Source organism: Scatophagus argus, chromosome 9, assembly GCF_020382885.2.
Source record: "Scatophagus argus isolate fScaArg1 chromosome 9, fScaArg1.pri, whole genome shotgun sequence".
NCBI classification, from domain to species: domain Eukaryota; kingdom Metazoa; phylum Chordata; class Actinopteri; family Scatophagidae; genus Scatophagus; species Scatophagus argus.
In genome coordinates, this window is record NC_058501.1 from 16,484,476 (window position 1) to 16,499,148 (window position 14,673).

The 14,673-nt window shown below is 43.7% G+C and overlaps 1 protein-coding gene across 1 annotated transcript; it reads left to right on the forward strand.

Annotated features, from left to right (window-relative positions):
* The first annotated feature begins 1,730 nt into the window (after window positions 1-1,730).
* Window positions 1,731-14,035, forward strand: si:dkeyp-69b9.3 (myocardin). Its single transcript, XM_046400775.1, has 16 exons — window positions 1,731-2,084; window positions 3,010-3,177; window positions 5,163-5,216; window positions 6,142-6,197; window positions 6,699-6,765; window positions 7,507-7,629; window positions 7,761-7,957; window positions 8,084-8,224; window positions 8,868-9,030; window positions 9,133-9,301; window positions 9,429-9,573; window positions 9,694-10,281; window positions 10,396-10,494; window positions 10,643-10,777; window positions 10,867-10,921; window positions 11,010-14,035. Exons 2-16 carry the CDS (start codon window positions 3,123-3,125, stop codon window positions 11,435-11,437), a joined length of 2,475 nt encoding a protein of 824 aa, XP_046256731.1. The 5' UTR covers window positions 1,731-2,084; window positions 3,010-3,122; the 3' UTR covers window positions 11,438-14,035.
* Window positions 14,036-14,673: the final 638 nt, after the last annotated feature.

Here is a 14,673-nt window from a genome sequence, read left to right on the forward strand (position 1 = left end):
CAGGGTGAAAGGCAGAAGACAGAGAGCCTAGGAAGAACTGGATCTGCATTGACTGTACTCTGCAGTTTCAGCAGCGAAGGAGGCAGTTTTGACACGAACGTGAAATTGCCCGTGAATGCTCATTAAGTAAGCTAGATGATGCTTTGCTTGTGTGTTGCGTGTGTGTCCAGAATTACACAGGGAAATATAATACTTCATGAGGGAAAACCTTCTCGCTCACCAGATACACTGCAGGATTAAGACTATGAAATCTGTGTGTGTGTGTGTGTGTTTGTGCATGTGTGTGTGTGTGTGTGTGTGTGCGAAGGAGAGGAGGAAAGGGGGGTAACAGGTGTTAATCAGAAAGGGAGTCCAGGCTGCAGAGGAGAGGGTGTAGCTGTGTAGGGGAACCAATTACATCACCTTTCCCTCAGTAATGTGCCATGCTGTCAGCGCAGTCTGTGTTTATATATGTGTATGTTACGCGTGCGTGAGTGTGTGAAAAGCATTTACAGGGCAGGAGAGGAGAAGCTGTCAAAGGTGAGGTTTTTTAACGATGAAAAAACACTGTCGTATTGCGTAAATGGCACCTGAAAGAGCTGTCCTTCGGTAACCACGTATTAAATTAAGGTTCCCCTTCGTTTTGTGTTCCATTAGTTGCTCCATTTTGTTCCATGGCAACCATAATAGGCCCAAGCGGTGCCATCTCTGCTCTGTGTTCTCTGATTAGTGGATCTCGACGTCAGGGACTTTCTTTCCACATCCAATAAAATGGCAGCAACCCCCTGTTTTTCCCTCCTGTTTTCCTGTCGCATGCAGCTCTCTTCCTGTCCTTGTCGTAAAGACTTCCTTCCTGCATTGTGCCCTCCTTTCCTGTCCAACTTTTGCAGTCTCCGCTGCCTCACCCAATCTACCTCTCTTCTCTGTCTCCCCCTCTCTATGACCTGCTGAACCAGCACACACCGGCCTGTCTGTCAAATAGAGAGAACAGGTGCTCCGGCAACGACCTCACTTCCCCCACTTCTTTTCCCCACTCTGCAGCCCAAAGGCACACACACACACACACACATGCACATATAGACAGCATGCAAACATAGGCAAACACTCTCCTATACGTTCAGCCAATCAGCTTTGAAGGATTGACCAGCAAGGTGAAACTTTGGTGATTTTGCTTGGCACCAGTGCTGATACATACTGTAAACTATATGCTGACAGACACTGACTTACTGACCTGTGACTCTCTGTGGTGTCGTACACTCATACACGCATTGACACACACACACACACACACACACGCACACACACACACACACACACGCGAATACTTGCACGCAAACAGTACTAAATCACTTTAAGAGGGTGACCCAAAGGTATCTTGACAGGAGCATATGAGCCTGCAGTCCCGCTACAGTACATGATTTGATATGAGTCCAAAACACTCCCGGGCTTTTCTCACTGCCTTGTAATAAACTGTCTCTTTATCCTGCCTTCACTTCTCTATCCGCCACATTATGTGGAGATTCAGCTCCCAACACTAAGGAACTGCTTTAACGTCATCACTGAGTTTACTTTTATTAAAGACATGTTCAAACAAATGCAAAAGTGCTGATTGTCTTTGATTACGTCCCTCAATCAGTCAGTCAACAGATGCCAAGGGGGAGTGAATGGCTACTGGTGAGAGAGGGTAGGGGAAGGAGGGGTGAGGGCCACGGAGGGGGGAGGGGTAAAGTTTGACAGTCGCTCACAGTTGGCACCAAGCATCCAGGATGCTTTGGGGCGGATGGGGAGAGGGGCAGAGAGAGCGAGGCTGAGGTAGAGAGGGTGAGTTTTTATCGTAAGGGGACGAAGGAACCACAGATCCTTGTTCTCTTTGCATTTCACCTTTAGGAAGAAGAAGAAGAAGAAAAAAAACAGAGATAAGTGAGAAAGTGTGGAAAACGGGCAACAGAAAAAAAAGGATATGAAAAGAACATGAAAGAAAGAAATCGTCATTAAACGCACTACGGAGTTCTCTGTTTCCCTCTCTTCTTCCATCTCGCACCTCTCTCAATTTAATCTTAAATCCACTCCAATTTCCCCTGAGGGACTCAATTCTCTCTTTTCCTGTAAGTATTCTCTTTCATTCTCTTGCTTTTATTCTCTCAGTGTTTTTGGTGCCTTCTTGTGCCTCAGTGCCCTACTGTGCTAGACAAGAAATCTCAATCAGTCACTTGTTATTTGACTGCAGCCATGAGAGAGTGGCCTTCTTTTGGCCTCCTCATGTAGTAAATAAGTGAGGTGTGTGTGTTTATGGGATTGGGAATAGGAAGAGCACTGTGGTGATTTAATATGCATAACCTCAGCTAATCCAGAGTATGTGTGTGGTGGTTCTGTGTGTGTGTGTGTGTTTGTCCATTCCCTTCAAACAGACTTCCTCTGGGTGTTCTGTTGCCGGCCAGTTCAAATCAATATTCTTAATAGGTTGTGTGTGTGCACTAATGCAACTTATGTAGATTCCCAGCTCTCTCTATTTGAGATTCAGCTCCTCTTCTTTTAGTGCATGACACATTTGTGGTCCTGCTGCCACGGTGCAAAGGCGTGCGATGCTCTAAGTGTTGCGTGTTCGCGTTTGTCCACCACAATCAGTGTCCACCAGCTCTGATGTCCTGAGTATCTTCTGGGTCCTGGGTCTCAGACACTTGTGCTCGCTTAACTGTCATCTTCATCCTCTTCTTCCTCCTCGCTCCGTCTCTCTAAAAGCCTCCTTGTCTGTCTAATTCTCTGTGTCGTTGGCTCTGTCTCTGTGGGTGGGCCCCTGTGTCTCTCTGTGTGATTATGACAGACTGTCTACAGGGAGGCCTGCTGTTGCCAGAGCAGCTCATTGCAGTGTGCATTCTGCCTGTAGGTCTGGGAGGCTTTGCGTCTCTATTTCCCCCTCAATCTCTCTCCGCTGTGCTTTGTGTGCCTCTATCAATATCGGCGTGCATCTATCAGTGGATTAACAAGCATCTGTCTCTCTCACTCCCCTGCTTCCTCTTGTTCTCTCCTCAGCGAGACAGAAGGAGAGGGCTCCATTCCTCCTGGTAGAGCGACACCAGGAACTTCCTCTGTCTCTCTCTCTCTCTCTGTTCCACTCCCTGGCTTCCTCCACCCTCCCCTCCACCATGACGCTGTTGGCCTCTGAGAGGTCGCTTCTCATCCGGAACAAGTTCCGCTCAGGTGAGGATCCTGGAGTATCAGCTTGGGCCAATTAAAGGAGAGGAGGATTTATTTTCCCACAGCAACGTCTTTACATCTCAGGCATAATTGGCAACATTAGCATCGATATGTAGAGGTGAAATGTACCTTAAAGTTATTGGCTGGTCGGTCACGCTGTCCGTCATGTGATCGACTGAGTGAGGGTATTGATCATGGTGAATAGATTTAATGATCGCTGCCCACAGACAGGGACGTTTTGAATGGACGTGAGGACAGCTGAGCTCGAGACATGGCACTTTAACAACAACATTTTGTTGATATACATGTTAAAAAAAGGCAGTTGGCCTTTGACAGTCCGTTTTATTTAAAGACCCTTAGAATACTTGCTTTCAAATTGAATTGAAAAGAATACAAAAAATTAATTTTCATTTATTGAAAACATATTAATCAAATGATTAAAACCTTCAGGAGTCAACCAGATCGCTGTGACAAACAGCACTGAACAACCCTCCTATCACTGCATAATCCAAGTTTCTACAAGTTGTAGCGCCTGCTCTTGTGTTCCCATGCAGCTGTTGTTAACGGCTGGTAAAATAGACAGGCGAGGAAACGACATGGAGACAGTCCCCTAGGTGTACAAACACCTGCTGGAAAACGTGATTCTTTAGAGCAGCTGCTCTGCTGGAAATCATGTATGTACATAGCAGAGCTGGAGGAATACACAAGTCTGTGAGAACATCAAACTGATGTGAAATAAACATGAGCTTTTGTCAGCTAGCATATGATTTGTTTAATTGTTAACAAATCTGCTTTTAACATTTTTGTTGACCTTTGACACTGGCGATCCCTTAACCAAAATGCATCTATGAGCTGTGAGTTCAACCAAAAGAACAAGATGATTCTTTTGGTTCTTTAATTTAAATGATTTGACATCTGAAAAGTTGAGTATTAGTCAGTATTTTTTTAAAAAAAAAAATGGTTTGGTCTTAAGACTCAGTTTCAGTTTGGGAACCACTATGTGATCCAGCATTAAAAGTCTAATGCGTAGGATTTAGGGGCTGAAATGGAATACAATATTCAGAGTTATATTTTCATTGGTTTATAATCATCTGAAACTACTAATTGCTGTGTTTTCATAACCTTAGAATGTGCATCTTATGTGTAGACGAGTTTTTTGCACGTTGGTTTGAGACGAGCGGTGACGAGTTGGTTGCAATCAGCAAACAGACTGCAGGAAGCCACAGAGTCCTGCACAGTGGGCCTTTAAGGGGGTTTGAAATGGAGTTCATGACTTGTATTGAGCCTGCAGTTAAAATACAAAGTCATCGTGGCAGCACTGCTTCCCTAACTTGTTATGACGTCAGAGTATGCCGCATTAATCTGCTTTAAATCTACATTTTTTACTACATTAAACTTTTGTTTTGAGTTGTCAGAGAGGCAGGAGAGCAGGAAGAATATACTTAGCAGCCAGAACGAGGATGACGTGAGGAGAAGGGGATGTATGAGAGGCTTGTGGAGAGAGCGGGACAGCTGAAGGGGGGATGGGACCAACAGAAATAGACATACTGAGAGATAAATAGTCACTGCCCTCAACCCCCTGTGCAGTCCTCCCCTCCCTTTCATCAGGTCTCAGGTCTTAAAACTCACTGGGGGGGACTCTGTGTAACAGGCCCAGCCCTGCCCTGCTTCGACCGTTTGTGTGTGCACTGAATGCAAATGTGTGTGTGCAAATATGTGGTGTGTAGATGTGTACAAGCATGCAGGGAGATACATAATCTACAAGTGCTGCAAAGTCGTGAGGTAACATAAGTCACAAGGCCATATCATTTAACAGTGATGCTGCTGTTTTGTGTTGCTCAACTCTTACCTTTCCACGTCAGCGTCTTTTCTGTTCCCCCCCGCATAATTTTGTCCTTCAATGAGAAATCAAACTAACTCGCTGATCCATCAGTTTAATGTGTGATTTTTCATCATTTTTTTTAACAGTCTCTCTTCTTGTCTTTCAGTCCTGCAATTGAGGATTCAGAACCGAAGGCAGAGTGAGATCAATGCAGACCCTGGTTAGTCCATGTGTATCATTAACATTGTTATTGATCCATTCATGCTATGACTGCAGGTTGGGTTTCATATTATGATCTTCAAGTCACCTCTTTTCACTGACAGATGATTGCTTATTGATTAGAAAATAACTGTGTAGGCTTTACTGTACGGATCAACTTTTACTTTTCTTTGATTTGATTTTTGGAGTTTAAGTTTTCTATTTGATTATGTGCTTTTATAACCTCTGACAGTGCAGGAGCCTGCTTTAGTTGGATGAGAGGGTTAATGGTTAGTGTCATATGCCTCATCACAATTAAAAACAATTAAAATAACTTTAATGCAAAGAACAAGGGGCAACATTTTCATTATGAATGAGTGGCAACAACAAGAATGATAACCATGATATGCAAAACGTGTTTCCACAATAATAAGTCTGCACAAGGCAAAACACAGCAGGTATCAGAGGTGTTAAAAGAAGTACGTGCATAAAGGCAACACCTGCAAAAATAACAATATACTTTTACTATCAGGCATTACCTAAAGATAAGGGTGTAAATAAAATGTGCTATAAGCACAAAATACAGATACATTCAACCAGATTTGTGCAGCCCATTTTGTACAGACTAGTCTAGACGCAAGAAATAATTTTATCTCAGATACTTTGTCGACAGGCACGGCGGCTTGCTTTAGTTCCCACCTCACTGTCTGAGGCTGAAGCAGGTTGCACAAGCAAGCGGCACTGCACTTTCTGATGCCTGCCAACACAAAAGAGCGCCAGAGATGCTCTGTGCTGTAACGTGGAGGGATGAGCTGAAGGCTTAAAGTGCTTTGTTGATGAACTGGTTCAACTGAGTCGCTCCTCTACTTGGCTAACCTTCTGTAAAAGAAATAAAAATCCTGCCGTTGCCATTTAATCTTACTATCACAACTTGTCTGTGTCCATAGGCTTGAAATCTTCTTGTCCCTCTCAAAAAGCAGAGAAAGACCAGAGTGAAGCTCTGGTGAGTATGATTCTGTTTCTCAATAATATCCAGCAGCATGACATTGCCACGCTATAGATCAAATATGATTTTGATGTTATAAAAGTCGAATTGTCATGTCAAGACATTTTCCCTCCACATATGTCATGTATTTTTAAAAGAAATTATATTAATTTGTGCTACTTACATATAGCTATAAGTTCATAAGAAATTAACATGAATTGTGACACATTTTACTATAGGGCAATGTTTTCCCCCAACATTGAATGGGTCACATGGTGTCTTGTGTGGATTTATTTCACCTTAAAAGAGCTAATTTGTACTGGTGAATCTCTGAAGCGTAGGATCCATGTGTTCTTTCAAAGACCTTGCAAATTCGTTGGGGGAAACACTGTTGTAAATGAGTATTTCTTTAGGCTACATTGACATTAGAGTATAGTTGTATTTAACATTCCCCTGAATGAACTGCATTGTAATCTCTGGGCCCTGGTTGTTGGTTTGACCTGCTGTTTCCTGATGCAGCGTCTAACTGACGATGGTGCCGCACAGAAGTTGCCCCCTAGTGGTCTGAACACTGAAACTGCAGAAGGTGATGCCCTGCCTACAGTAATGTTGTTGTCTCCTTCCTGCTTTACCCTGTCACACTCCCAGCACAGTGCACAGTAACATATTTCTCTGCCTCGCACTTTCTTTCTGCCTGTATTCTATCATATCTGTGCTGCTCGCCGCTCTCTGTTGTACAGTAGCTGTGTGAGCAAATGGAGTGCGTAAATCTGGCAGTGGGCTCGGTGTTTTATCAGCTGTCAGTTAAATAGAAATGTGACCTTGTTGCACACTGTAACTCTGCATTTTAAGCAGCCTGTAAACATATCAGTGATTGACAGCGCATGATAAGCCCGCCCATCCACGGATCATCATTTTCTGCCATTACTGACATCTCTGTCTCTCTCATCTCTCTTTATCTCTCCTTCTCTCCTCACCCTCAAACCCTTTAACTTGTAAAGACTATTATTATAATACCTGACTTTTCAAACAGTCTGTTTTCCCAAATGGTCATTTTCTGCCCTTTTAAAAATGTTGTGGGTGTGTGTGTGTTTATATCCAAGGGAATACATCTCCCTATGGGCTGGAGTGTTTATTATTTTTTGATGCCTCTGCTGGTTATATTGGTACTGATAGCCTGTGGCAACACTGTTGAGCATGCTCACATCACGTATGATCTGAAATCCTGTCGTCTCTCTCCCTCCAATCTCCTCTCGTCTCTCTCTGTTGATCTCCCTTCTGTCCCCCTCTCTCCACTTATCTGCACCCCCCTGCAACCCACCCACAGAGAGGACTGTGTGTGGCGCCCAGAGGCAGAAGAAGGCTCGCCAGGCGCAGGACTTCACTGAGAGCATCCAACGTCCTGGACCTGTGGAGCAGCAGCGCAAACACACGCTGCCCCTGGAGAGCTGTGAGTCAACATGCATCCACATGCACCGGCACACACAGACAGAGTCACAAACATATTTTTTTTTCCAGTTTCCTCCAAATCTCTTCTGTGCCTCTCCTGACCTTACCTCCTTTCACTTTCCATTTCCTCAGGTTCTGCCTCTTTCCCTCTGTCGACTGATGTCTTCGAAGATGACATCTCCTCCTGCTCCTCGTCCTCGCCCACTGACCAAAATGGCGTTCACCAGTCACCGACCTTTTCTTCATTGCCGGGGCTTCCAGGTGACCAATTACTTAGTGACTTCTCAGCTGTGGGCCCGCCCCTGAACCACAGTCCCTGTCGTGCTCAGGTGAAGAAATAACACTTTACGTAAAACAAAGACTCTTGCAAACACATTAAAGTGAATATTAAAAGACTGGTGCATTTATAAATAGCTTCATATTTCAGCTATAATAATCTGATATTCTGCCTTCAGTCTGGCTTGGCACTGCTCCCGGCAACCGAGGGCATGAGACAACCAATGAGTGTAACACTGGGTGAATCAAACTCCATGGCAACAACTGGGAGACCAAATGGGATGTATCTGACCTCTCAGACCACACCTCTGCTGCCAAAGGTAATGTGGGGTCAGTGCATGCTAAAAAACAAAAAACAGTGCTATCAGATTTACTCTTATTTTTTTCCTGGCTCATTTAAATTTTATAAGAGTCCTTCTTTTTGTTCTGAACATTTTCCTGACTGCTCAAAATAAAATTATAATATCAAGCACACAAGCAGATAAATGTGGTAATATGACATTTGCATTCAGAAAAACAATGTTTAGATTGTGTATGTGTGCTTACAGTATTCACAGCAGGTATACAACATAAAAGATAAAAGAGTATTGTAGAGGTCTTCAACCTAACAGGACGGTCACTCCTCTGTTCTGTCGAACACAATGCTGCGCTCTAAGCTGCTCTGCATTCATTACTGTCAATTTGCACTTCTAGGGGAGCTCAGTATTTGCCCTGTAGGTTAACAGATTCATACACAAGCAGCGTGGCTGTATGTCAGAACCAGCACATGCTGTCATCTGGAGATTTGTGAGGTATTTGTACATTTCATGTAAGAACTTAACCTTGACATGGGGCAAATACTGTCTAACAACATGAAACGAGTTGACATTTTAGCTGATATATTTTATATGCTCTGGATATTACTCACTGGAACCACAGTATGGTTGCAGTTTTAGAACATGTGGAAAATATTTGTTTTTGCAGACAGCTCGGCCTCCCAGTCCCACCTGCTCCTCCCTGCCGACCTCCCTGAACTTCAACCATCTCCCCCGCCCACGGAAACCGCGGGACTCCAAACCCAAAATGAAGAAACTCAAGTATCACCAGTACATTCCTCCAGATCAGAGAGGAGCGTCTATGAATGGAGGTACCAATGTATATGTATACTATTTTCCACATTTATTCAAAAATTCCTTTCATTTGTCCAATCAAGGCTTACTCTTGTGACAAAAAATGTGTTTATTTCCAGTGGGAGGAGCTAAACAGAAGAGCCCTACCCCTACCCAGTCTTTAGACCCAGCCTATTCTCATCTGCTGAAGCAGCAGCAGGTCTTCCTCCAGCTACAAATCCTCCAGAACCAGCAGCAGCAACAACAACAGCAACAGCTACAACCACAACAGCTCACTGTTGTGTCCAGGTAGGGAAACGCATTGCTGTTGATGCACTGCCAGGTTATCCAACTTAACAAAACTATTTCTGCTTTATCAATGAGATGTTAGTCCTCAGATAGTTTAGGTGAGCTAATGCTTCTGTAATTCCTCCAGTGGAGACCACAGTGATCTTCTGAAGTCCTCTGGAGCCATGCCTGTGAATCCCCAACCTGTTGCCGCCACAACGAACCACACACCAACGGACACAAACCCTATATCGAAGCCTGAGCTCCTCCCTGCGAATCTTGTTGATCTAACCGTAAGAAATGCATGAAAGTGCTCAAAGACAGAAATGCTCATTTTTATTTACAGTCCATGTTGAAGACAAACTGTTAAGTATCCTTTCCTCTTCTATTGTGACCTCCTCTCTTTTCCTCAGGTGTCAGAGTTGCGGCAGCAGTTGCGTAAGCGTGGACTCCCTGTCTCCGGGACCAAGCCCGCTCTGTTGCAGCGTCTCCGCCCCTTCCAGCTTCCCCATTCTTGCCTCACCCCTGCTCCCCTCTCCCAGCTGGGTACCAGCCTGGAGCCCAACACCCCCTGCCTTCCAGTGCCACCCAGTCAGAGCCCTGGCTCAAGCTGCAGCTCTGGACTTGACTCGCCCAGCAGTAGCCCGAACCAACAGATGTATATGCCAGAAAGGGGAATTCCTAATGGGATTCTCAGCGATGCTCCAAACGGAGTTCTGAACGGAATTCCGAACACGGTGCCAAATGGTTTCTCCAGTGCTCCGTCAGTCAGTTTGCCAGGTGAACAGTGTGGTCTCACCAACACTGTCTTCCTGGCTCCTGCTAGCCCTGCCTCAGCAACTCCAAGTCCCAGTCTACCCATGTCTTCCTCCTCTCCCCTACACTGTGGGACTCCCTGGAGAACTGAGAAACAGCAGCAGCAGGAGCTGAATGTGGAGCTGGAGATGAGGGAGAGGCTGAGGAACAGGCCCAGGGACCGCTCCACTAACACCGACAACGAGGTGATGAAGACAGGCTCAGGTCTTTGGTATAAGATGTGTTGGAGACAAGTTCATTTAAAAGGGTAAATGTTTCCAGAACTGCAGCCAGTAATGCTGTTTTTCTTATTCTTCCAGTCTTGTGGAGGATCCCTTCATCCATTCCTGCAACAGGATCCTGGATGCCCTAGACACAAGCCTGAATCAGATGCACAGACAGAACTGTTGTTTACACAGGTAAACACACAATATACACGGAGCTTGGATAATCACCTTCCAATTGTACACTAAAGATCACACCCTCAATCTATAAAACTGGTCAAACACGAGAACATAGTGTCATCACCACTATCTCTCAACTAATGTGTTCTTATTTTCTAAACAGGCATTTTGCCAACCGTGTGATGTGATCGGCAAGGATTTTGAGCTGCCAGTGCAGATTACAGCAAGTCCTGCTCAGACCTTGTCCATTGCTCGCAGCTTTGAGGAAGAACTACAGGAGGCGATTCAGAAAGCACAGGTTAGACTTTGTAGGTGAACAGGGAGAGATCAGGAAGAGTTCCATTTGTACAGTGGGATTCAAGTGTTTTTCCGTTCTCTTGGCCACAGATGGACCTTCACCAGTCCATAGATGACATTCTGGATGAGCCTCTAACTTGTGTCAGTGAGTATCCCATAATTAATAAGCAATCAATTTTGAATGGCACTAATATTTCTTTCAGTGTCTAATCCTTTTTCTGTCTTTCTTCGAGGCTCTGTCAGTGTCTCCGATCATAAATCCCCTGCTCGCTTAGTCCCCGACCCATCGCCTCCTTCTCCTCTACCTCAAGCGGATCAGTCCCAGGCCTCCCAGAAACACAAGGATGACAGCTACCTTCCCTCACCGCTTTGCTCCTCTCTCTTGCTAGAGCTCCCTCCATCTCCTGCCATAATAAACCCTAGCCAGGTGATCCCAGCTCCTCCCCCGCCGCCCATCTGCACCTCCCCTCTGTCGTCCACTGGGAAGTCACGGAAACGTCGGGCTCCGGCACTGTTTGATGCTGCCGACTGGCTTGAAACGCTGACGTCTGGCCTCCACCCTCTTACTCCACCGACAGCTCCTTTTGTTGAGTCAGACTTCAGTCTGGATTCAGATCTGAATGTCAGTAGAGTGTTAGATCTAATGATAGAGCAGTGGTAAGGACTGCTCATATCTGTTTGTAACTTCTTTGTATGTACAGTAGGTGAGCGTGATTGTTTTTCGATGGTCATGAATGGGGCAAACTGTATGCTTCCCAATAAGGGCACAAGATTGTCAATAGCGGCCTCCATCTATCCATCACCAAAAGGCTGTTAGAGTCACTGGCTCCACACAATGTTGAGAGCTGGATTCATTGCTAGCTTTAACAACAAGAGCACAAACACATGCACACATAGACACTATAAAGGGCTGTTTAAAAGCACTTGGGCTCTGCCAGGAATGGCAAACAAGAAGCACATCTGTGGATTGACACACTCCACAGCACAATGTTTGCAGTGCAAAACAAAAGAAAACCTGGTGGCATATTAGTTTAAACATGCTTCCTGGCTGCGCTGGGAGAATGTTGTTTCTGACTTATCGCCAAAACCCATTGTCGGATTTGGTAGAGTATGGCCCCTGGTGTTGAGTCAGTCATTGAGTCCTAGCCATTCATAAACCCCATTTAGAGTGTGTAAAAGCCAGACAGAGCACACAGCTTGTATGTGGCTCCAGACCTTAACCCTGATGCCAGACACACAGTCGGCATGCAGAGGGAGAAAGCTGGCAGAAGCTACAAACAAGCATTGTGTGAGTGTGTGCTTGTGTGTATGCGCAAGTGTGTGTGTGAGCTTGTTTGTATATGTGTTAAGTATGCATGTGTTCAATATGTAATTGTGTGACTGAGTGCGCAAGGCTGCTTTTGTTTGAATGTGTCAGCTTTTGTAAACATTAATGCCAAATGCACTTGTAGTTATTTGCTTACAATTAAGCATGCCTGTTTGTGTGCGGCATCGCTGATCTGTGAGGGGATACACGTGAAAGACATAGACAAGAAGCTGTGCATTTCTGTGTCCACATTTCAGATCAGGCATTTCATTGTAGTCTCAATGCCAGCAGGCAATAACTCCAGTGTAGTTATCCAGTGTAATCATCAGAACAACCACATTACCTTGTTCAAGTCGCTATTCTCCAGGAGAGCAATCAGGCGACCACCCCAAAAATAGTCCCCTTACAAATGCACCAATCAGACGAGTGAGAGTTTCCTCATCACTTTGCAAAAACAGGTGGTCATTTTGTTCCCTGATTAAGCCCCAACAGCGTCTGGCCTGCTGCACGGTACTTACTCTGCGACCAGCAAAGCCAGATTTAGCACAATTTATAGCCCAACAGCAAGGCCACACCTGTTCACTTAGTGTAAATGAATTCCACAAATGTTTTATGTGACATTGTTAAATCGTTGCTGTACATTACAAAATGACCACTTATATAAGAAAAAAAATGCACTGTAGAATTAGCACAAAAATAATTTGTATGGAGAACATGACCACAGGTGAGCGTGTCAGTTGAAGCTGATACAGTAAATGCTGCACATTTCCTTAACGGTGACAGTGATCTTGCTTTTATATTCTACATGATTTACTAGTCATTCAGAAATGGATACATTATTTGTTTGCATAATACACTTTTAGTGAGTTATGTCTATTCTCAACCCCACTTAACATAATGACATTAATGAAAAAAAATTGACAGAGGTAGGCTGCCATTAGCCTCTGCCGTGACAGATAAATGTAATTTAGATACAAGATCTCGTCTATATGAATGTACATTCTGTCCTTAATTGGGTGCACGTCCCATCAATCATTTTGGAGCGCTCTGATTGGCTCATTCATATCTGGAACATTTTGCAACTTTATAACAAACTGATAGTCCTTCCACAAGCCCACATTATTTTGGTAAAAGGAGGTTTTGTCCTCTCCTCAGTCTGAAACTACTGTGTTAAAATAAAGGTTAAGTGTTGAATACAATATCATTTGTGTAAAGGGCACAGAAACATAAACAGATCTGAGGTCATGCTATGTTCATGTCGTTTTTAATATGCAATCTTTACTGTGTTGCTGCGGTCAGTTTCTTGTTCTGATGAAAAGTCAATGTCATGCTAAGCAGGACAAACAAGACAAATTGTTGGAAGAAGAAATCTGTTCAAAGGCAAACCTTCAACACTCCGCTATATGTTGAAGCAGCTCTTGTACAGCTAGAAAAATGCAGTTGAATGTGGATGGATCACTGTGATAATCATAGCGACCAGTAAACAGTTCCTGCTGCATGAATAAAAAAAATGTAAAAAAGAGAATCAGACAGGAGAGTAAGATGCTACCTCCTGTGACTTCCATTGCTTTAGGGCCAACACCAGTGTTTTCCTCTTTATCTTATTTAATTTCCAAACATTGGTGCAGAGTTTCCTGGAGCAACCCTGAGACTGTTTCACACGTTTGACTGAACCCCTGGTTTGAAATATGTGTTTTAACCTGGGTTTGAAACTGACCTGATTTAGATTCGAAGCTGGTTAGGACAGATGCCAACTGGAAACACTCGGTTGTTTCAGGATACTTTGTTGGCCACTTCTGCTGCTATACAAGCCTTATGAAAACGTGAGAGAAATGTATTTGCTTTTATTTATTATGTAACTTATTCATGCAAATTCATCCACTGTCCAAAATGAATTTGAAAGCATTAAAAAATTAAAGTCTTAATAGATTTTCTATGTGACTTGTTTGTTTTTTTTTAATGCAAAGTGAGCAAACAGCTTGCAATATGGCTGTGATATGGCACATACTGAAAGGATTAATAAGGGAAATGCTTCATGAAGAAAGAACAACTGATAACTTATATATTGCACAAGAAACTGTCAAAAATTTTCTCTTCTTCTCAAATACGGATGATCACAAAGTAAATTATATATTCATTTGTGCCAATATGCTGTTTAAATATCCGTGAAACAGTACTAATATCCGCATGACTTGATGGATAATCTTCACAATGACACAGTATTGTAATGATGTGGATGTAAATGAAAAGCTGCATAAACTATGACCTCCAGTCATCATCAAACAAAAAAGATTTCTTTTTTCAAAAAATATTTTATGTTTTTTGTTAAAATACCTAATAATATTAAAAACCTACATTTCTATATTATTACTGCTATAAATTTTGTTACGTATCGGAATAAACCCCTTGAGGTGTCCCACCAACGTTGGACCTGGAACTGTAGATATGCAAGTTTAGGACATAATGACATAATGAATTTTGGTAATGAAAAGGTGGTTCAATTGAATTTCAGAGTGTTGATCCTCCACTAAACTGAAACGCCAGCAGCAAATCAGTAGCTAAACGAGAGTCTACAGCCATGATAGTGGCTC